The 23,613-nt window shown below is 49.5% G+C and overlaps 1 protein-coding gene across 5 annotated transcripts in view; it reads left to right on the forward strand.

Annotated features, from left to right (window-relative positions):
* Positions 1-23,397, forward strand: part of BPI (bactericidal permeability increasing protein) — a 28,131-nt gene extending 4,734 nt beyond the window's left edge. For 4 of the 5 annotated variants that reach the window (XM_077873137.1, XM_077873134.1, XM_077873135.1 and 1 more), the window contains 13 exons: positions 1,128-1,256; positions 2,866-3,027; positions 4,253-4,316; positions 6,746-6,809; positions 8,400-8,491; positions 11,803-11,979; positions 13,017-13,076; positions 14,515-14,682; positions 15,758-15,825; positions 17,806-17,848; positions 20,498-20,561; positions 21,614-21,690; positions 23,163-23,397. In XM_077873137.1, coding sequence (XP_077729263.1) covers positions 1,129-1,256; positions 2,866-3,027; positions 4,253-4,316; positions 6,746-6,809; positions 8,400-8,491; positions 11,803-11,979; positions 13,017-13,076; positions 14,515-14,682; positions 15,758-15,825; positions 17,806-17,848; positions 20,498-20,561; positions 21,614-21,690; positions 23,163-23,204 — 1,209 coding nt within the window. In that variant the 5' untranslated portion in view covers position 1,128 and the 3' untranslated portion in view covers positions 23,205-23,397. The remainder of the gene's footprint in view (positions 1-1,127; positions 1,257-2,865; positions 3,028-4,252; positions 4,317-6,745; positions 6,810-8,399; positions 8,492-11,802; positions 11,980-13,016; positions 13,077-14,514; positions 14,683-15,757; positions 15,826-17,805; positions 17,849-20,497; positions 20,562-21,613; positions 21,691-23,162) is intronic. The other variant, XM_077873136.1, reaches the window with a different exon arrangement.
* Positions 23,398-23,613: the final 216 nt, after the last annotated feature.

Genomic DNA, 23,613 nt, shown 5'->3' on the forward strand with positions numbered 1-23,613 from the left:
GTGTGGAGGATGCCACAGAAGGTACTCACCATGACTCCCAAGGCAAGGGGTGTGTGTGTCGTGAACCTCCAAACTCTGTGTCAGGCCCATATAACAAGTAGCATTTAGAAGGAGTAGGGTTCAAGGAGAGGAAGCCTAATCCAAAATGGCCCAAGCCAGAATTTATTGGCTCACACGTCTGAGAAGTCTCTGGAATAGCCTGGCTTTGGGTCCAGCTTGAGGTGGGCCCAAATGTCATTGGACCCTGTTTTTGCCTTGCTGTTCTCAGCATCCCTTCCCTTGGGGAGGTCCAACTCTCAGGTAGGGTGTCCCCTCGAAGATGCAAGATGGCCCACCAGCATTTCCTCAGTGCTGCAAATCCTGTGGAAGGACAGCAATTTTCTCCTGCAACTCAAGCAAAAAACCTAAAATTCCCCCCAATTGCCCCATCTTAGGTTATGTACACCTCCCTGGACCCACATATGGCCAGGGCTACCCTACACTAACTAGCTTATGCCCAAGTCAGAAGCTTCACTCTGCGAAGGTGGAGGAGAAGTCAACTTTCTTTGGAACAACATAGAGCAGATGTGAGGAGGGGTTCCCCCAAAGTAAAAAGGCAGTTCTGTTACCACAAGAAGGGGGTGAGGGTGCTGGGCAGAAAACCTATAAATGTCCTCTATGGAATTTTATACACCTATTCACTCAACAGATATTTTTGAGCACCTACTACGTGTGTGACCCAGCAGGTTTTGCTACAACAGTGAACGAAGAGAGATACATTCCACCCATTACAGAACTTGCAGCCAATTGAGATTACATTTATTATCCTCATTAATCATCACACTTCCTACAAGATGGAGATTATTGTGCCCATGTTACAAATGAGAAAACCAAGGCTCAGGATGATTAAGTGACATGCCCAGGGCCACACAACAGTACACTGAAGAACAGGATTCTAATGCAGATGTGTCTGACTTTAACATCTAGCCCCTCTGCCCATAGAGTTCCCAAGCTGCTCTCATGGCTTCTGGGTTCTCCTGGAATGGATGCAATGATGGATTGGGGGTAGAGGTGGGTGAGTCTGCACTAACCATTAACTGAGTCTTTGTGTAGGTCCCCAGGAGGCTAATAGCGTTTCTTCTTCACAGCATGGTTATCCGTGGATTCCAGCTTCCCAGTTCCCAGATAAAACTAGTGCCCAATAAGGGCCTTGATCTCTCCATCAGAAACGCCAACATCAAGATCAGTGGAAAATGGAAGGCACGAAAGAATTTCATGTACGTTTCCAAGCTTGCAGTTTATTGAGTATGTGGGTGAGCTCCTGGTGATATTTGGAAGGGGCCAGAGCCAGGTCTCCGGAATACCCAATTTTTGCCTTATCCATCACCACTTGTCCCCACAAGACTCCTGGGGTTATTTTCACATGTGAAGATGCAAAATAGCCTTTGATTAATAGCTGAGCATTTGTCCACATCACAATCCAAGACATTGTCAAGAGTTGATACATGTGGTTTAGGATGGAAAGCTAAGTGGGACCTTTCATTTACCCTTTTATCAGTTGGCTGTTGCTGTGTAATAAAACACCCCAAACTCAACCCCTGAAAACAATAGTCATACATTATCACCATGTATCTATGTGTCCTCTGGGGTTCTGCTGATCTGGGCTGGGCTCAGCTGAGGTAGCTCTGCTCCACATGTATCTCTTCTTCCTCCCCCTTAGACCAGTGGGCTACTGAGAGCATATCCTTAGTGATGGCAGACATGCAAATAGGGCAACTGGAAACCCATAGGCCTAGACTTGGAAATGGCCTATGATCACTCCTACTCATATGCCATTGGCCAAAGTAAATCATGCAGCCAAGCCCAAAGTCAAGAGCTTGGAAATGCACATAACTCCCCCTAAGATAGGCAAAGGGGTGAAAAATTGAGGCAAATCATCCAAACTACAACTCTGAATCTTAATACTGGGTTCGCACCACGATAAGCCTGCCGTCTAGTGGTGGTGGCTCAGAATGACCGATCACTTCAGTGACGGTGAGGAGTCGGGGGCAAAATGGAGAAGGCACTCTGGGGAGAGGGTCATGGATCTGCCCTCCTGGACTCACCCACCCCTACCCTCAGGACTGCTGATTTGTCCTTTCCTCACGGTAAGAATTGCTTATTTATTTTTTTAATGTTTGTTTTGTTTTTAAGGATTTTATTTATTTATTCATGAGAGACACAGAGAGAGAGAGAGAGGCAGAGACACAGGCAGAGGGAGAAGCAGGCTCCCTGCAGGGAGCCCCATGTGGGACTCCATCCCGGGACCCCAGGATCACGCCCTGGGCCAAAGGCAGATGCTCAACTCCTGAGCCACCCAGGTGCCCCCTCAGTTCTTCACATGGGCTCTTTTGCCTCTTATCAGTTCACTCACTGATGGCAAAAAAGATGACAGTACTTCATTGTATTGAAGGAGAGTTGACGAAATATGTTACATCTGCTCTCATACCCAAACTCGTTTTGTCTCTGGAGGAGGAGTTATTAACTCCATTTAATGAATGAGGGTATTAATTAATTAAAGTCAGCGACCCCCAAGCCCTCAACTTTTTAGGGGCAAAGCCAGGGTTCAACTGTTGGCCAAGAGTCTGGGTGAGGCCGTTGGAACTCAGAGCAGTTAGGACACCCAAAGTCACTCAACAGGGGCAGAGGCAGTAGGTAAGAGCAGCATTCCCTGGTGGGACATGGACCCGCACTTCACTCAGTGCTCTGTGACCTTGGGCAAGCTGCCTCCCCTCTCTGAACTCCGTCTCAAATAGTGAAACCCACCGGCCAGCCCAGGCTTGAAGTTTGAATGGCAGCGGGGAAGAGAGTGCTTGCCCCAATTCTTCTGTCTGTGTTCCTCTACAGCAAAACCAGCGGCAACTTTGACCTGAGTGTGGAGAGCATCTCTATTTCGGCTGGTCTGAATATGAGCTTCGACCCCACCTCAGGCCACCTCACCATCATCTGTTCCAGCTGCAACAACTACATTGACAGTGTCCGCGTTCACATCTCAGGCGGCCGTCTGGGGTATGATCTCCTGGGACTGTGGGTGGGAGGAGGGACCTCAAGAAGCACTGTCTTAATCATGTCTGTATTCAGAAGGCATGCCAAGTGCCACCTCCTTGCCGGGTCTTGTTCAGAGGCCTCAGGTGTAGGGGAAGGACAGGGTCCACGGACAAAGCAGACACCATCCCTGCCTCAAGGAGTCACTTGTTCATCCAACATTTGTTCAACAGACTTGACTGAGCATTTGTGATGCCCCAGGCTCTGGGCTAACCACTTTATATGCACTAAACTATACAGTCCTCGCCACCAATCTGTAGGCATTTATTTATCCACTCAGCAAATGCCAACTTAGAATTTGCTGTGCACTGGGCTCATGCTCGGGAAATAATAGTGGCCAATTACAATTTAGCAATAGGTAACATCAGTGGCTCACATCACTGTGTGCCAAGCATTCTCTTAAACTTGCAAATTGTCTCAACCAATCCACACAATGAAGTTAGTCTATTCTTACGTCCATTTGCAGAAGTTAAAACTAAGGCAGAGAGGGAATAGGAAATATCCTGAGTCTTTATACCTACTGAGTGTTAAAAAGAGATTCAGTCCAGAACTGTCTGGCCACAGACTCTTAGCCACAGAATCCTTATTCTCTTGAAGTTTCCTGCTTCAAGATAAATATTAGTCAAATCATTGCACTAGTGAATGGCTCATGATGAATTGCAAAAGGATGTAAGAACTAAGAAAAGGAGGTACAACGTTGCCAACGTTACATGGGATGGGAGGATCTGACCTAGTCTGAGGGCTGACTGGTTCGTCCTTGATGAAATGACATTTGAATTAAAATGAAAAGAATAAGTAGAAGTTATTTAGGTGGGTGTTGGAGACGGGGTGTTTTAAACACCAAGAATGGCATGTGCAAAGGCCCTGTGGTGGGAGGGAGCAAAGAACACAAGAGGATACAGCAGAACAGTGTGGCTGGAGTGCAAGAGGGGGAGAGCAGTAGTGAGGAAAGACGCTGAGACAGAGTGGGGGTCCAGCCATGCATCAATTGAGGAAATAAACTCATAAATGAGTCACTGCACCCAGAGGGCCAAGTACCTAATGGGAGCATGTACAGTTGAAGCCCAGGAACAAGGGTGCCTAGGCTATTTGGAAGAGGGAGGAAGGCTTCTCACATGAGGTACCCTCCCGAATGTAACCCAGGGACACCTGGGAAGCCTCATGCTTGTCCCCACATGTCAATCTCCAGGTGGCTGATCCAACTCTTCCACAAAAAAATTGAGTCTTCGATCCGAAAGACCATGAACAACAAGGTAGGACATGCTCAGAGTCCTGGGAATGGGGGGGGGGGAGTGGAGGGATGTCTCAGTATGTGTGTTGCTGGATCCTTCTGCTCTCACCCCAGAGAGCTCACAGCTCACAGTTCTTTGAAACCACAGGTCCGGCTTAAAAACTGGTCATGAGGAGTCCAGCAAGAGCCTAGGAAAGGGTCCCGGCACACAGCCACAGTGTACTCTCCCCACACCCCGCTGGACCACCTCTGCTCTTCCTCCCTCATTCCTCCCTGCAGGCAAACTGCCTTCTCCTGCCTCATCTGCCTCTGAAACCTCTGCTCAGAGCTCTTTGGTCTCCTCCCCCATCCCCACAGCACCCCAAGCCCCCTGCTGGGTGCTCCCTCCCTTGAATAACACACATGATTGAGGAAGCTGCTAGGCTAGAGTGCCAACAAACTATTCCCTAGGGCTGGAACTGGTAGCAGCCAGTGTTCCCCCAACCATGCCCTCACCCTAAATCCACCCAGGCCAGCTTCTTCAGCTGCGAAAAGGGGCCATTCATTGGGCCGATTTTCCATGAATACAGTTAGCTCCAGGAATGCCCTGAGCCTGCCTCACAGGCCAAGTGAGTCAAGGGCAGTGGGGAGCCCTTGAAGATTTTAGGCAAGGGGGTGACCTTGCCAGATCTGTGCTTTAGAGACACTTCTGTGGCTGCCCTAAGAATGACAAGAGGCGCCAAAAGAAGCAGGGCATGTCAGGAAGACTGAGGAAGCTCTATGGTCTTCTAGATGGGAGTCGCTGGGTTCCCGGTCCTAGGCACTGACAATGAGGGTAGGGAGATATCAGTCAAATCAGATCATGGGTCTGAAGGCATTCTGTCAAAGTTTTAAAACAAAACAAAATTAAAAAAAAATAGCGCATGGTTGTTAACATGTGTCTGAATACAGTAGATTATAGAATGGGTTTTATTTATTTATTTATTTTTTATTTTTTAAAGATTTTATTTTATTTTTTTTAAAGATTTTATTTACTTATTCGTGACACACAGACAGGGAGAGAGAGGCAGAGACATAGGCAGAGGGAGAAGCAGGCTCCATGCAGGGAGCCTGACGCGGGACTTGATCCCGGATCTCCAGGATCAGGCCCCGGGCTGAAGGCAGGCACTAAACTGCTGAGCCACCAGGCTGCCCTAGAATGGGTTTTAGAGTCAGAGTCTCTGGGTCTTAATTCTGACTCCAGGGCCCTAACTAGCTTTGTCATTTTGAGCAAATATCAGAACCTCAGTTTCACCATCGGCAAAATGGGGCCGTAAATACCTCTGACACCAAGCTGCTGGAAGTATCACGGAGGTGAGGCAGGTGGTGTGCTCACCCCACTGCCCGGCTAACCCATGGTTCAACTGTCTTTGTAATTAGGCGATAGTCACAGGGGAATGTTAACATTTAACACTGGAACTATTAAAACAAAAGTGTTTCTTGGTAACACCGTAAGAGTGGCCAAGCTAAAAAGTAATACTGTGCTGCTGTCAGCGATGGTGATGGGGAGAAGGAGCAAGAGGGTGCTACATCCATGGAGTGGGCTTGGCATGACGCCTAGAACTCTACAAGGACCCCAGCATTTAATGTGCACAAAATCCTTACGATGAGGGGTGGTTGGGTGGGTGTCATGATTTTCTCCATTTTACAGATGAGTAAACTGAGGCACAGAGGGAGAAGTGATAGTATTGGAGTTCAAACCCAGGCCACCCCCACCTCAGAGGGGAAGCTCCTAATCAGAATAAGATATTCTTTAGAAAACAGTACTGACTTGAGTAGATGGATGGAGGGAGGGAGGAGGGATGGAGGGATGAATAAAGGAGTCACACAGTGTCTATGATAGTAGAAAGGTGGACGAGGAATGAGTTGGGCAGTTGGCTCCCCAGGAATGCAGAGTGAAGAGTAGGTATCTGAGGGAGGGAAGAGGCCACCCCCCCACCCCACCCCCTCCCCATGATGCACCGTGTGTTTGGAGGGGTGGGGGGGCAGGTAGGATGGAACACAGAGGGGCAGCAGCAGAAAGCCTGCTCCCGGGGGCTGTGATGTGATTTCCTGTGGTTTGGAGCCATCTGGTGGCCCTCATGGGTGAGTGGCCTTGGAGGGCAGTAGGGGCAGGTGCTGGGCCGGGGCCCCAGCTACCAGATGTGGGGCCGTCCCACCCTTGGGCCATGTGGCAGAGGCACAGGCTCCTGGGAGGATGATATTCTCGGGGCATGCAGAGTCACACCTCTTGTGTGATGGAAACACAGTCCGAGAAACCAATTTTCTCCCTCCGTTTCTTTCCTCCCTCCCTCCCTCCCTCATTCTTTCCTTCCCTCTCTCCTTCCTTCAAAAAAACATTCAAGGGAAGGAAAATGTATCAGATTCCTTATTCCCAAAGGACAGTTTCCACTATGGGCAGCACTCACTGGTCACTTTCTTCGTCCTCTCCAGATCTGCCAGGTGGTGAGCAGTTCCGTGTCCTCCAGGCTGCAGTCTTATTTAAAGACATTGCCAGGTGAGCACTGGGCGAGATCAAGGAGGCTGGGATACAAGTGTGTATGGGGTGGGGGTGGGGAGGGAAACAGGGACGACCGTGTGCTGAGCCAGCGAGCTTCCCAGACAGGCTGGTGCCGGGTGTGGGAATGAGTAGAACAGATTATTTTCAAATGGCCCCTGGCATTGGATCCCTCTTGGGCCAGGCCCTTGTGGCAGGTGCAAGAGCAGCCCACACCCATTCATTCCCCTACCCGTCTGGGGCCAAACAACCAAATTACTTCCAGCTCTGAGGCCAGACACACACAGCTGGCCTGAGATCTGAGGCTGATCATTTTGCCTCTCTGGGCCTCAGTTTTCATAGTTTTATTTATTTTTTAAAGATTTTATTTATTTATTCATGAGAGACAGAAAGAGAGAGAGAAGCAGAGACACAGGCAGAGGGAGAAGCAGGCTCCATGCAGGGAGCCCGATGTGGGACCAGATCCCGGGTCTCCAGGATCATGCCCTGGGCTGAAGGCAGCGCTAAACTGCTGAGCCACCCAGGCTGCCCAGTTTTCGTAGTTTTAAAATGGGGACAATTCTCTCCATCCCTAAGTACGTGGTAAACTGTGACAAGTTGCAGATGGTCGGGAGAGGAGGCCTCTGGCCAGCTCTTGCCATGTGCCACGCACCCAGCAGAACTGTCTCCTCCTGGCCTCCCAACACCACACGGAGGTTGGTGTATGATCCGGATTTTACCAGCAGGGAAACTGAGGCTCAGAAAGGATCCCTGACTTGCCCAAGGTCACAAAGCCAGAAAGAAACAGAAGCAGGATCCAAAGTCAGGTTTTCTTACTCCAGAGCCTGTGCCCCAAGCTGCTACCCGGGCGCCCGCCCTGTCGAGTAGGCCCCATAGCACATGGTGTGAGCTCCTGTAAGACGTGTTCTGTCCCCAGGCACCGCACCCCCCCTCCACTCCCCAGGGACGGGCGCATCCTGGGCATGTTTTGTGCAATTAAATGTGTCCAGCAGGCAGGAAAATGATTTTTGTTGGAGTCCAGCTCCATCACTCACCTGCTGTGCCATCTTGGGCAAGTTACATTTCTGAGCCTCATTTCTTTCCCTCTAACGCGGGAAGGAAAGCTGTAAGCAGGGGACCAGTATTTATTTAATTCTCGTTCATGTCAGTTGAGAAACACAGAAAGCATTCGGCCCTGAGCCAGCCTGGGCTCAGCCTGGGGTATTATCCCTGCCAGTAATGGTCCCTTCAGCTTTTGAGCCCCTACCACGTGCAGGGCACTTGTGTGGTCACTAGTATTATCTTGTTCTACAAATGACAAAAAGTGGCTTCGAGACATGAAAGGACTTGTCCGAGGTCATGTAGAGTTCAATTCAACCCTCTGCTCCTTGACAACATCTGGGGCTGTGGGAAGAAGGGAAGGAGATGATGTCCGTTTACGCAGAGTGTGGGTTCATTTCCCTCCCTCCCTGGGAGGGCTCCCTGGAGGAGGTGGGAATGGAACCGGCACCGCTGTCCCTGATTCAACTTTGGCGGATGCCAACTCTGCATCTCAGACTCCAGAGATGCCGCTGTGTGGAGCCGGCTCACGGTCCCTGTTCTCTTCTCTAGTGACATACAAAATAGATCGTATTGCTGGGATCAGTTACTCCCTGGTGGCTCCTCCGACAGCTACAGCAGATAACCTGGATGGGCATCTGAAGGTGAGACTTACATGGAGGAACATATATACCCTCCGGCCTCTGCCTTGGACTCTCCTAGGGCTCCTCATCATCCTTACCTCTGCTTCTTCTCCTTGCTCCTTTCTTTTCTTTGTTTTTCTTTTTAAAAAATATTTTATTTATTTATTCATGAGAGACACAGAGAGAGGCAGAGACATAGGCAGAGGGAGAAGCAGGCTCCCTGCGGGGAGCCCAATGCAGAACTCGATCCCAGGACCCCGGGATCATGACCTGAGCAGAGGGCAGCTGCTCAACCACTGAGCCACCCAGGTGTCCCCTCCCTGCTCCTTTCACACTGGCCTCCCCGCTGCTCCTGAACCACCCTATGCCTGCTCACTCCCCCAGGGCCTTTGCCTTGCTCCTTCTTCTGCCCAGAAGCTCTTGCCCAGATATTCACCTAAGCTCTCCCTTCCTTTTTCCAGTCTTTGCTCAAATATCCCTTTCCCTAGAGAGTCCTTCCCAGACCACACTTACTGAAATAGTTTCCTCCTTTCCCTCCATATCCTGCTTTATTTTTCTTAGTGTTACTTATTACTGATACCCCCCCCACCCCAACTTGCACACACTCACACACATGCACACACGGTCACAAGGTGTCCCTCAGGGTGATGAAGGAGGAGGGGCTATTGCTGCTTTGTTCCTGAGTGCAGGGGCAGCACATGGAGCTAAGTTTGGTATCTATTAGCTGCTTAGCAAATATTTTGATTGGACGGACAGATGGGTGGATGGATGGATGGAGCTTCATTTCATGCCACTTTCCTGACACTCACCACCCTCCAGCCAGACACACTGGCCTTGCACGTCCTCAACAAACCAAGGTCAAGATTTAGAAACTACAGAGGAACAGAGAAATAAATAAATAGAAAGGAAAGAATGGAAGAAGGAAGGAAGGAAGAAGGAAGGAAGGAAGGAAGGAAGGAAGGAAGGAAGGAAGGAAGGAAGGAAGGAAGGGTGATAGAGATTACCCAAATATTACAACTCAGAGATATACACTATTTTTAAAAAAGATTTTATTTATTTATTCATGAGAGACACTGAGAGGGGGCAGAGACATACTTAGAGGGAGAAGCAGGCTGCCTGTGGTGAGTCCGATTTGGGACTTGATCCCAGAACCCCAGGATCACCCCCTGAGCCGAAGGCAGACACCCAACCACTGAGCCACCCAGGCATCCCAAGATCATGGCCTGTCACACACGCATAAAGGAGGCAGAAACAAATACACATAAAAAAAAAACTCACATATATAGAAATAGGAATAAATACACACATACATGTATTTACATGAGTCATGTTATACATACTGTTACACAACTTTTCAAAATACAACAGTGTAGTGTGAACATCTTTCCCGCAGACCTTTTACTGGCTGCTGGGTTTTTTGGTGAATAGCTTGTGATAAGATTCATGGCAAGTGCCGCCTTCCGGGATATTTGGGCTCTGTGTCCATTTTTTCCCACACATGTAACCAGAGCTGCCACGAGCATCCTTGTATCTGGATCCCTGTCCATCCTTGACTACTTCCCAGAAGTGGCATTACTGGACCAAATAGTATAATTTTTAAAAACTAAGTGAGGGGATCCCTGGGTGGCGCAGCGATTTGGCGCCTGCCTTAGGCCCAGGGCGCGATCCTGGAGACCCGGGATCGAATCCCACGTCGGGCTCCTGGTGCATGGAGCCTGCTTCTCCCTCTGCCTGTGTCTCTGCCTCTCTCTCTCTCTCTCTCTCTCTCTCTGTGTGACTATCATATATAAATAAAAAATAAATAAAAAAAATAAAATAAAAAATAAAAATAAAAACTAAGTGAAACAGTGGAAAAAAGGATTAAAATGATACATAATATTTTTTAGTGAATGAGAATGTCCTCTTTACTGTTCCTCCCCCTCACCCCCAGGCTCCTGCCCAGAGGTAACAGCTGTGAGCCATGGGGAGTGTTAACCTCCTGGTCCCTAGTTCTTTTTTTAAAAATATTTTATTTATTTATTTGAGAGTGAGGAAGAGAGAGAGGAAGAACAGGGGCAGAGGGAGAGAGAGAAGCAGACTCCCTGATGAGCAGGGAGCCAGGACCCTGGGATCATGACCTGAGCAGAAGGCACATGCTTAACCGGCTGAGCCCCCCCAGGCGCCCTTGGCTCCCTGGCTCTAAGCATTCAGGGGCACACACGCGTGCACGGGTAAGCCCACTTGGTTTTGCTGGTAATCCATATGCATGAATGGATACACATCAGTCTTTCACTTGCTTTTCTCACCTAATGACATGCATTAGAGTTGGTTCCTGGTTGGCACATGGGTCCACTTGTTATTTTTAAGAGTCGCATTTTGTCGGTATTCTGTAAGACGGGTGCTGTGGCAGTTAATTTTTAGTGATGAAATGATGCACAGATACACAGAACCCATCATCCAGATTTAAGAAATGTTACCATTTTGCCAAGTTTGCCCCTGTTTTTTTTTTTTTGTTTTGTTTTGTTTTTAATGAACACTCTAAAAATAAATCTGAGGTCTCCTCGGGTCCCCTCTACCCTCCAGGGAATCACACCAATATGATGCTGGTGTGTATCCTTCTTAACCGCGTTTTTATACTTTCTATACTTTTGCTACATATCTACGCACGTCGATAATTCTTGCATAGTAGTTTTATATGCCTTTAAATTTTACATAAGTGGTATTCGACCATATGTATCCATCTACGATTTGCTCTTTTATAACTCCACATTGTTTTTTAAGCTAAATAAATGATCTACTTTTGCAGCGTGGTGCCAAATTGCTCTTCAGAAACTTATAAACATATATTCCCCAGCAGCATATGAACAGTCTCACCCAACACTAGATCACGTGGCTTTGAAGTACACGCACACTTAAAACAGTTTACCTCTCTCTTTAAAATTTTACTAACTTGACAGATGAAAACAAACAAGCAGAGCCGTATTGTTCCTTTGGTAGAATTTCTGTGCTCACTGGCAAGGTTGAAGCTAAGCCAACGGAGTGACCAGGAGGGTGCCAAGCAAGTTGGGCATGTTGCCCAAGTGGCCCTGGCCAAGTCACTTCACCTCCCTGTGCCTCAGTGCCCTCTTCTGCAAAATGAGCATCATCACACCTACCTCGCAGGGTTGGCAAGAAAAGCCCTTGAAACTAGCACCCAGGAGGCATATGACACTATTGTACGTTTCTGTTCCCGGCTTCCTCCTCTGTCTTGACTGCATGATTGGTATCCTCCACCCGTTTTCTCCTGGAATGAAGACACTGAATTATAATTCCTGAAGGGAAGCCCAGGCTCACCCTGTCTCCTCTGCCCCCAGGGAGAGTTCTTCAGTCTGGCTCACCCCAGATCCCCTCCCTTCACCCCACCAGCAATGGCCTTGCCCCCCGATCACGACCACATGGTGTACCTGGGCATCTCCGACTACTTCTTCAACACAGCAGGGCTTGTGTACCAAGAGGCAGGGGCCTTAAACATGACCATCACGGACGACATGGTAAGGCCGGGCCGGGGGTGGATGCGGGAAAAGCAGGGGCCTCAGAGAACAGCAGACAGTCCGGACTTGAACCTGTGCTCACATGGGAGTGGGAGGGATCATATTCCAGCTTCTAGGGTGGCCAGACCTGAGTTGGAATATCAGCCCCCTCTTTTCTAGCTGGGTGACCTTTGGCCAGTCATTCAACCTCTCAGAACCTGTTTCCTCGCCTGTAAAACACCCACACCAGTATCTCTCTCCCAAGGGTGTGACAGAGTGGAGTGAGGTGTGAATGCACGAGAAGCATTCAGCACATGCTTAGCACGTAGGAAGTGCTTGATGAGGGATAAAAGTTATACAGCCAATGTGGCCCGAGTACTCGCCCTAACCCAGTCTTAGCATCACACCACCATGATCATCATCCTCAATGTGTCTATCGATAGGCTGAGTCCTGTTCTGGGCCTCAGTTTACCCATCTATAAAATGAAGACATGACCATCGTCTCCAGAATCCAGGTGAAGCCTGGTTGCCAGCCACGTGGGGTTCCTCCTACGCTGCTCCTGGAAGAGGTGCCAGGTTCCTTCTCTCTGTAGGGGCACCAAAGGGATGCTGAGCCCCCACATGTCCTTTGGAAATAAACAAAGACCAGAGTGAGAACTCCTCAGGGTGAAAGAGTCAGCCACCCACACTTGTGTTTGGCAGAGACAGATGCATGCAGAGGACGGGGAGCTTGATGGCTTTATACCTTTACAACTATACTCCTGTGGAGGTTTGGGGCACAAGGAAGCTGGAAGTGAGCTGATAGAGGCTGGGCATCCTATGTGATTGGTTTGAAGAGCATATTTGAGTTTTTCAGGGCAAAAAATAGGGAAGTTGGCAGTCGCTGGTCATATCCTGACTATTCTGGGCTGATTGCTGCAGTTAGTGATCGGCATTATTGTCACATAGGGGCTGGCCATTGTCTGTGTATTCAGTCTCTCACCCCTCATATAGAATTTGCACCCCCCAATCTACAACATAATCCCCCAAGATCCTTTACTCTTCTTCCCTTGCTACAGATACCAAAGAAATCCAAATTCCGACTGACAACCGATTTTTTGGGGACCCTCATACCCCAGGTAAGAAAGAGGCTGCTCCCCTTTTTGTCTGCTCATGAGGCAATCTAGGGGTGCTAGCGAGGGTTGAGCCGCACTGAGTGGCCTGAAGAGAGCCCCCTTCACCAGACCTAGAGGCAATCCAGCCCGAGAGTAGAAACAGCCTTGGTCAGCCCCTCCTGGATGCTGAGAAAGTCTCCAAGCGCCCTGGTGACTAGGCATGAGGGTAGACGCTGGGGGCTTACCCACCCTACAAATATTTACTGAATGCTCACCATGCAGCCAGGGCTCTGCTCTTGGCATCTAGCACAGCAGATTGTATCCCTGCCCAACTCCAGCCCCCAACCAGTGAAGAGAGAAAATTATTCTTCAGGCACCCGAAACAATTAAAAAGTACACACCACCATTTCTAAATGAAGCCAACAGATTGATGAGGTCACTTCAAAGGAGAATATCTGTCTCAGTCTGCTCGGGTTGCCATCACAGAGTGCCACAGACCAGGTGGCTCCCACAACAGAAATGTATTTCTCATGGTTCTGGAGGCCAAGAAGTCTAAGCTAAAGCTACCCAAAGATTTGGGTTTGGGTGAGGCCCTCTTTCTGGTTAGTAAATGGACACTTTCTTGCTGTGTCCTCACATGGCAGTTCCTCTGAGCACATAGAGAGCAAGCATGCTCTGGCATCTCTCCTTATGAGGACACTGATCCTCTTGGATCGGGGCCCCACATCTATGACTTGATCTTCGTGACTTCTCAGGGCCTCATCTCCAGCTGTTGCCATACTGGGGGCGAGGGCTTCAATACATGAGTTTGAGGGGATACAAACATTCAATCCATAATAGCCTTTCCAGTGGTGGCACTTCCAGAAGTTTCCATAGTGGGGGTAGTGGTGTGTGTGGGGGGGCATGACTGGTAGGGGCGTCGCGGAAATCCTCTTGAAGCTTTACAGCATAACAATCACAATGTTTTTTCTGAGACCATGAGTTTACCTGGGAGAGGACTAGAGGCTTGGGGATATCACCAAAGCCTCCTCAGTTCCCCCGGGAAGCCACCACTGCTCTGTGAAGAGGTGACATTTGAGCTGACCCCTGAAGAAAGGGAAAGAGCCAAGCTGGAAAAGAATGAGGGGAGAGGCATTCAGAGAAAAGAACACAGAGTGCAGAGGGTTTAGGACAGGAACAGAGTGGGTTGTGTGTCTGAGGAACAGAAAGGAGTCCCATGGGGCTGGAGCTGGAAAGTAAGGGGTAGAGGCCTGGGGGAGTGAGGTCTCAGGCACCCACTGCCAGTGCGTGCTGTCTCTATGATTTATTCAAGAAGCAATAGGAATACATCAGAGATGTTCATGCAGGGTCAAGACAAGACAGGCTTTAGAAACACTTTATTATTATTTTTTATTTTCTATTTCTTTTGAAGACACTTTAATAAAACTGTCACTTTATTGGCTGTCCCCCCTGGGGGCTGCAGGTGGCCGAGATGTTCCCCAACATGACGGTTCAATTCAACGTCTGGGCCTCCTCCCCGCCGCACCTCACCATGCGCCCCGCCGGCCTCATCTTCACCCCGACCTTGGACACCCAGGCCTTTGCCGTCCTCCCGAACTCCTCCTTGGCTCCCCTCTTCGTGCTTGGCCTGGTAAGCTGTTCCCAGCTGTGGGCAGATGAGGGCACTGCTCTCGGAGTTGGGCAAATCCTGCCCAGATTCAGATGCTCTGGGGCCTGAGACCAGAGCCCGTACTCACTGCTTCTGGTTCCTGCAGGGGTTCGCAGACTCAGTTCTTCCCTCCATCACTGGATTGAAATATGTGTCCTGTCTCAGATCCATTCGCTCCTGTCTTTGGTCATTGAATTAGGCAGTTATGAATTTGTTCATTGATTCAGTTATTCATTAGGTTGCTAACTTGAAATAGGCTAGACCCGCTCTGGTTCAGACATGTATTAATTTATTCCATTATTCATCTATTCATTTACTTATGCTTTTGTTCAATTAATCATTCATTTGGATATTTGTTCACTCATTCGTCATTTATTCATTCATGCATATCTTTGTGTATTCCTTCGTTTGTGTGTGTAATCCTCCTTTTATTCAAGTTTTTGGTCCATCGTTGATTTGCACATTCATTTATCTGCTCACTCTGTCACTTGGTGAATATTTGGCGGCACCCTCTGTGGTGCGGAGGGGAAGGCCAGACTCTCTCCCCACCAGGGGGGGCTCACAGGCCTCAGGCAGGTCTGCCCTCTCTCAAGTCAAGACCCATTTTCCCCACTTTGCCAATTAAATGGGTTCTGAGGGGTCTGCCCCAGATCACGCAGACAGTGGGCAGCAAAGCTGAGGTGGGGAGCTCAGTTTTCTGGCTCAGTAAATATTGAATGAATGAATGAATGAATGAATGAATGAATGAATGAATGAATGGCTTGAGAATAGGGCTGGCCTGGACTCCAGCCCTGAGATCTGTCTCACCTGGCTTGGCTCATGAGAGTGGCCTGGGAATCTGAAATGGTCCCTAGGGCAGTGGGAGAAAATGGTAATTGGTTGCCAGCCCAAGACTCACCAGTTAGCAGAAAGCAAAAGGAAGAGCCCCTCCTCCTTGGGTTCCGTGTGGGCCCCTCTGCCAAGCCTTTATGAAGCTGACCCTCCCCGTCTTGGAGAACTCGCCAAGGCCTCAGCCCCTGGCTCGGGTGATTTCACTCTCTGGATTGCTGTTTTGCAGAGCATGAACCTTTCCATGGAGGTCAGCGCCAGGCCTGACAGGCTTGTCGGACAGCTCAGTTTGGACAAGTAAGTGATCCCGTGAGGATGACAGGAGGTGGCTGCCCATCCACTTTTGGTGCCCATGGACCAGCAACAGCCCTACAACACACCAGCCCTGTGTCATTACTTTCCTGTTCATCCATCACATTTAAGCCTCAAATGGTGCACGGTGGGCACCAGAGCCCTGTGTTGCAGACAGTAAATCTGATGCTCAGAGATGCAGTGGGCCCCCCCTCCCCCAGGGTCCTACACCACAGGTGACAGTCATCTTGGTTTAGCTGTGGCCCCACCGTGTTCACACTGAAGGTCCTGAATCCCGGGATGCCCCTCAGTCCTGGGCAGACTCATGGCCGTGCGGTGCCAACCGGTGATTCTACTCCACACCGAACCCCAGCAGCGCCCAGTCACCCGTGTCCCTGGCCTGCCTTAGCCCTCAGAAAACCCACATCGATTTCTTTATAGTCCTGGCTATAAAGCCCTGGGCCTTTGTCAGCCGCCTCGGGCTGGGAGAGCCCCGGCAGGTGGTCAGGCATGCGGGCTCTGGTGTGGAGGCTACCTGTGTTCGAAGCGCAGCTCACCTTGGCAAACACTCAGCATGCACTGAAGTGTTGAGAACACAAGGAATCTGAGTGCTCCATGAGCAAGAGCGAGGGAGGGACATAAAAGAAAGAGAGCTATGGGGGAGAGACAGGGCAAGTCAGAGACAGAGACACAGGGAGAGACTCTCAGAGAGAGATGCACACAAAGGGAGAGACACAGAGCAAGAGAGACAGAAAAAGAGTGGGAGCAAAAGAGACAGATAGATGGAGAGACAGACCCAGAAGGGGGAGAGAGTGGAAAGGACGCACACAGAGGAAGAGATAGGGAGACCCTCGCAGAGCAGACACGATGACCCCGACGGTTGGACCTGCTGTCTGCCTCTTAATCACGCTCCCGCTGTTTAAATTGAGTCTTGACCTACATTCCTGCCCATTTCCGCCTTCTCCGCAGCACAGAGCTGTCCTTCTTAACCTTGAGACTGGCTCCTGAGGTTTACACGCTGCTTATTTCTCCTGGCCTCATTCTGACAAGTGTTACTGCTTCAGATACATGTGGATTTAATTTTCCTTGAACACCCATGAGCCTCTCAAGTAGAGGAGCCGGAGAGGATACAGCTGGGTGAGGGCTGAGCAGATGCTCACATATGCAGGGGTGCGGTGTGAGAGTCCACGGGCCAGGAGTCCTGGGGCTCCCAGCCTCTTAGTGAACAAGGGTGAGTTTTCAAGCCTTGTAGGGTATTGGAGACAAGAGCTCAGGCCTCAGAGAGATCTCTTGAAATTCTACTTTGCTAATTGTTAGCTGTGTGACCTTGGGCAAGTTGTCTGACATCTCTGAGCGTCAGTTTCCTTGCCTGTGAAATGTGAGTGATGGCCCTTGCCTCTGAGGGTGTTATAGGATTTCCATGGGGTAAAGCACACAACATAGTGAATGATAGGGTTCAATAAGTAGCCATTTATTTCCTCCTTTCTCTTAGATCACTGTTAAAATGCCACAAAGACTGTAAAGAGGGGATAGTTTATTGGCTCTGGTAATTGAAAAGTCTAAGGGTTTCAGGCAAAGGTGGATCCAGATGCTCAAATGATGTCTTTAGGATTCTGACTCTCTCCATTTCTTGGCTGTCACCAAGTGGTGACAAAAATGGTCACCAGTACCTCCCTAATTTTCCTGGAGAAAAGAACACTTCATTCCCAATATTTTCAGGAGAAGTCCTGGGGCCAAGTCTCATTGGACCAGCATGGGTCACAGGTCCATCCTCCTAATAATCACTGTGGTAAGGGACATACCCCAGAGCTCAGCACTAAATGCCCCAAAGGAGCAATTAGGGGGCTGTGACCAGGGGGAAAGGAATGGATACTAGGGGGGAAAACCAGGTGGCATCCACCACAGAGGGTGCCTTCTCCCCAGCAACTGGACTCTAACACAGGTCAGGCAAATGGTGGTCTCAGCTTCCTCCTCCCCTTCTCACAGGCTGCTCCTAGAACTGAAGCACTCGGACGTCGGCTCCTTCTCGGTGAGTCTGAGGCCCTTGGTGGCTCCCTCCTTTCCCCTGATCTTGAGATAACTGACCTGAGGGCCACTCGGGCTCCTGGCATCATTTCCAGAGCCACCTGTTCATTTGCATGTAATTTGCATGTGAAGTAATGACCAGAGGAGCTTTATGGGCCCACAGACCTAAGCTAGAATCACTGGTCCATGTTTACTAACTGTGGCCCTTGAGCAAGTCACTTCCCCTCCCTGAACCTCAAATCTTTCTTCAAATGAGCCATAATCTTTTCCATCTGCATGAAAGACAAAGTGAGAGTGGGGTAGCAAGTGATGGGGAGGGTTGAAGTTTAGACCATGTAATCAGGGAAAGCCTCTCTGAGGAGGTGATATTTGGGACAAAAGAGCCAACAAGGTGAAGATCTGTTGCAGACAGAGGGAACAGGAGAAGCAAGGCCATGTGGTAAGAACAAGTTCAACATGTTTGGGGAATGGAGGGAAGCCACTGTGGCTGGAGCAGAGCAAGCTGGGGGTGGAGGTGTAAAAACAGATGTAGCTGGAGAGGCAGGTGGGGCTAGGTTCTGGGCGCTCTGGCCTAGCATAGATTGTGGTCAAAGGCAGTGAGGAACTGTTCCACACAGGGGGTGACTTGGTCTGATTTATGCCTTTATAGAAGTTGTCCCTGGCTGGGGTAAGGGGAATGGACTTTGGGGGACAAGAGTCAGACCATGTGGATCAGTGGGGAGGTGGGTGCGTTTGTCTATGAAGAAGGAGAAAGATGGTGGATTGGAAACATATTTTGGAAGTGAAATTAGATGGAACTTGGTGAGAGCTTTGATATATGTGGTGGGGGTGATAAAGAAGGACTCTTGAATTTTTGGCTTGAATAGCCAGGTGAGTGGCAGAGTCATGTAGAGGTGGAGAAGGGCAGGTGGAATGGAGGAGGGCAAGTATCTCACCAGCCCAGCAAATGATTCCACTACTTGGAATCAATGACCGTAATTAAGCAGACTCACCCCTGCCTCTCTCCTAAGTCACCCTGGGGCCCCAGAATTGCCCAAGTCGATAGCAGCTCAATTCTCTTCACCAGCCACCTTGAACAAGCATTGCCCTTGTGACTTATTAGAAGCCACAGTGTGCTGATTCTGTGGAAGTGTCTTGCTACATATAGCCCAAATGTCCCAGGGGGCCTCTTGTTGAACCCCTGGAAAACATTTCCTTAGATCTCTGAAATGCCTCCCAAAGATCCCCACCAAGTGGGTGCCTTGTAAGCCACTCAGCCCTGAAGTTGGACTATCCCAACATTCCCTCCAAATTGGATGGAAATCCAGCCCTTTCCATCTGGTAAGACTACAACAAACAGAAGGACCCAAACAACATCATTGTATTTTCATGGATTTACTGTGCCAGGGCTCTTACAGTGGCTTGATTCAGTGAGTAGCTAAATTCTACTTCTGCAGAAAATAAAAATTTAAAGTTCTCAGATTTGTAGGAAGAAGGGCACCACATTTTATGAGCCCAGGGATTTACAGCCTGGGGAAGGAAACTCAGTTGTTCCAGAGAAAAAAAAAGTACATATTTACAAGTTGTAAATGTCACCAAGCAATCATCTTTAAGGTGCTACATTATTTTTGAATATTTTTTTTTTACTATTGCAAAAGTAAAAATCTACATTATAGAATAATCAGAGCCTACAGATATGCAAACCAAAGGGAATAAAAGCCATTCCTATTTTTACTACTTAGTTAATCATTTGGAGTATATCCTTCCTGACCATTTGATATGCATATTCAATAGGACAGTGGACTATGTGGTTTCCATAGCCTGCTTTTCCTCACTCAAAAATATATCATGAATATCTCTGTGTGGATAATGAAATTCCTACAGTATTATTCTTAAGAGTTGCATCCTATTTCCTAGAGTCAAAGTGCCACCATGTCCCCCAGATAATTCCCCAATTGTTAGTTGTTAATTTACTGTTTTGGTTGAATTTATGGCTCTGGTGAGCATCCTTGCATATTAATTTTTGCCTACACCCTTCATCATTTTCTTAGGATGAATGCCTTACAGGAATATTTGCTGGCCCATCAGCCATATTTATTTATTTATTTATTTGTTTATTTATTTATTTATATTTTATTTGAAAGAGAGAGAGGGCAGGGGGAGGGGCAGAGGGAGGGAGACAAGAAGGATCCCTGCTGAGCACAGAGCCTGACACGGGGCTTGATTTGGGGCTTGATCCTAGGACCCCGAGATCATGACCTAAGCTGAAGTCAGATGCTTATCCAACTGAGCCACCCAGATGCCCCCAGGCACACACATTTTTAAGGCTTTTGCTGAATATGGCCAAATAGAACCTCAGAGAGGTTGAACCAGTTTGTCCTGTGGCCTGCAGTGTCTGAGACCATGCATTGTCTTACACAAATGTTTTGACGACCTTCCTTTCCTCTGCCTGATACCTTACATCTAGAATATGCTTTACATCTGGAACCTTTAGAGCAAAAGAGATCACTTGGGTGACCTGATAGGGCTGTAGAATTTTCCTGTCATCCTATATCCCTCACTCAGCAGTTTTCCTAGCTTTGAGGTTGTTCTGTCGGGGAGGGAGCTTGGCAGAAGATGTCCAACGACGACACCAAGGGTGCCCTGATGTGGGTCCTGTCCTCCTGATTTCCAGGTTGCAGTGCTGCAGTCTATCATGAACTATGTTGTGCCCACTGCTGTGCTTCCCAAGGTTAACGGTAAGGAGCTTTGGGAGACGAGTGACTTTTAGTCCTAGGGGAGGCAGGTGAGGTCAAGTCCTAGAGTCGCCTAATAACCTGGCTGGGAGGTGGTCATATCAAATGAACCTCAAATGGTATCTGGCCAGAAAAGGGATGGAGAAAAGGGAACTACCACGGGTTGAGTTCCTATTATGTACCCATCTATTATTTCATCCAATCTTTAAGACAGCCCCATGAGATGGGGATTTTCATGGGAGGAAACGGGAGATCCAAGAAGTCAGGTGGCTTGTTGTAGGTCACAGAGAAGGTGAGAGATGGAGCTGAGATTTGGTTCCGGCTCTGAAGCCAGAGCCCTCAGTCTTTTACCACCTTGGAGAGAAGTGCCAGGGAAGAAGGGCTAGCCTCAGCTAACCGCTTACACTCAACACACTCAGAAAAGCCTAATGTTTGCGGAGCCAGGGCAAGAGTACACATAGAGGCCCACAGACTCCAAGATCAGAATGATTAAGAACTATAAATCTAGGCCACAAATTATTCTATAATAATAGACTTCTCTTCCTACCTTGACAAATGTAGCTTCATAATGACCTGAGAGAATAGGTTTGAGTTTAGATTCTCTGGAGTTCCACATCTGGATATGGTGGTATGCGGGGAGCTGGCCCCTGGCTACTGCCCATCTCTGGTTTCATCCTCAACATTGAGGGGCTCCGTGTGCACGCCAGTAGATACTCCCAACCACATGCCACGGGCTGTCCACCCGCCTGCAGCAGCCGCCCCTGGCCGTGTACACCAGCACTGCCCTCACCCTCAGGAGGGTGGTCTTGGGGAAGAGGCCTACATGGCTTCTGAATGTGGCTTCTTGGGGCTGATGGGGCAGGAAGGCAAGGCTCCCAAGTCCCCAGAGTGTGGTGAAGAGTGAGAGTCTCCAGGGCAGCCAACTTTTCAAGCTTGCAAGTACCTGCCAATCCCTACCCAGAGCCAGGCACGCTGGTTCAGGGAGGCTGCCCACCTGGCTCTCGGGGGCGGGCCTCTGCCTTCCCTCCTGAGGACTGACCTCCCCTCCATTGCAGAGCGGCTGCAGGAAGGCTTCCCGCTCCCCATGCCTAAAAACGTGCAGCTCTTCAACCTGGTGCTTCAGACCCACCAGGTAGGTCCAAAGGTCTCTTTTCACCAGATGTGTGCAAGCCGTGTACCAAGCACTCTCTACCCTTTCAGCACCCTGCAAGGTGGGTGGGCTGTTAATGAACCCGGAAGAAAGAGTAAAGCTCAGGAAAGCTGCACAGCTAAGCATTGAGTCCAAATTCACGGCCATGTCCTGCTTTGAAGCATCCCCACACTATGTTCGGTAAAAATGGAGCTCCCCGATGGCCGCAGAGCCTCTTTTATAAGTGGATGCATTTACATATTTGACAAATATGTGTTGTATAGCTCGCTTTGCGGCCAGCAATGTTCTAGGCATTGTTGCCAATGTTCTGGCAGTGGGTGGGGGCGGTAGAACGGGAGCCACAAAGTGGGGACTTCCGTCCCAGAATGGATCGCCTCTTCTTGCCTGTCCTCCAGCCAGACCCACAACGGCGTCTGAGACGATTTAGGAACACTTTCTTCTCCTAGCTTGGAAGCTTGCCTTTCCTGGTTTCCAGCCACTTCTCACTGGGTCAATGCAGTCTTCTTTACTGGCTCTTACCCCCCAATACTCCCTCCCCCTCCTCTCCTCCTCCTTTTCCCTCTCCTCTACCCCTCCCTGCAAGTTCTCCAGGGTTTCTGCCCAGGCCTTGATTCTTCCCCACTGTCAGCTTTCCCTGCTGGCTTATATCAGCTCAGGCTAACAGCCACCTGTGTGCCACCCAGTGACCCAGCTATGCTTCCATTTCCTTCTATGCTCTCTCCATCCCCGAGGCCCCTTAAGCCTAGTGTGTCCCAACAAAACTGGTAACTGGGCAATGAAACTGGCACCCACTATTGCAGTCCTTACCTTGCTCGGTGTCTGTCCTGCTAACCATGTGGCCCTTGTGACAAGCGGCCCCATTGCCCAGATTCCCTGCCCTCCCTCACCCTGGATATCCATCCAGTCAGTCAGCCCCCAGTTCTTCAGACCAGGTTGCAAAGGCGGCCGAGACTGCAGAAGAGCCTAGAAAGTGTGCGCGTGGGTGTGTGCATGTGCACACACACACACACACACACACATCCCCCCCACTGTGTCCCCCACATTGTACCAAGTTCATCCTCAACAACAAAAAAAAATGACCCCGTGGCATAGTGTAATTTCTTCATTTCTGAAAATTCTGAGTGAAGGGCAGGAAGGAGCAAAGAAAAGTGGTTTTGCAGCCTCTCTGGGAACAAGGCTGCCTTGAGCTGCCACGAGGCAAGGATGACAAATGAAGGCCCGCACTGCAGCTCATGGAGGGGAACAGCTGCGGGGGTGGTGCTGGCAGCCACAGACACGGGGCCCTCCCCCCCTTGGTGCCCCCGTTCTCCCCACGGGGGAGGTGCTCTGCTCCCCTTCCTGGCAGCAGGCAGGCTGCTCTGAAGTTTCCTGCGAACCACCCCCCAGCCCCTGCTTGAGGGCCAGGGTGCGTTTCCCACCAATGACAGCACTCTAATCTCCCCATCTTCCCCTAGGACTTCCTGCTGTTTGGTGCAGATGTTCACTACAGTGGCTGAAGTCCTGAATTCAGCGTGGGTGCCCGGGGGCTGTCGGCCCGGCCAGGAGGTGTGGGGCTGGTGGCTCTGGCTCCTGACCCGCCCGTGGGGCACAGGCTGCCTTTCTCCAACCCTTGAACCAGACACCCTTGCAAATGTCTGCGAACTCAGATTCGGAAATGATCTAAATACAGAAACTTTGTTCCTTGACAAAGTGTGGGGTGTGTGTACTTTAGGGATTCTGAGTTTCCTTCAAGCCCGAAGTCTGCTCCGAGATTTCCTCCAAGAGTGGCTTTCCACTTTTACCACAATATTTCTTTTGTGCTTCGCCACCCACCCACCCCGGCAAAAAAAAACAAAAACAAACAAACAAAAAAAAACCCACTTCTTTTTGCTATGGAATTCTGAGTGATGGTATTGTTTCTTGGGT

Source organism: Canis aureus, chromosome 26 (assembly GCF_053574225.1).
Source record: "Canis aureus isolate CA01 chromosome 26, VMU_Caureus_v.1.0, whole genome shotgun sequence".
In the NCBI taxonomy this organism is placed as follows: domain Eukaryota; kingdom Metazoa; phylum Chordata; class Mammalia; order Carnivora; family Canidae; genus Canis; species Canis aureus.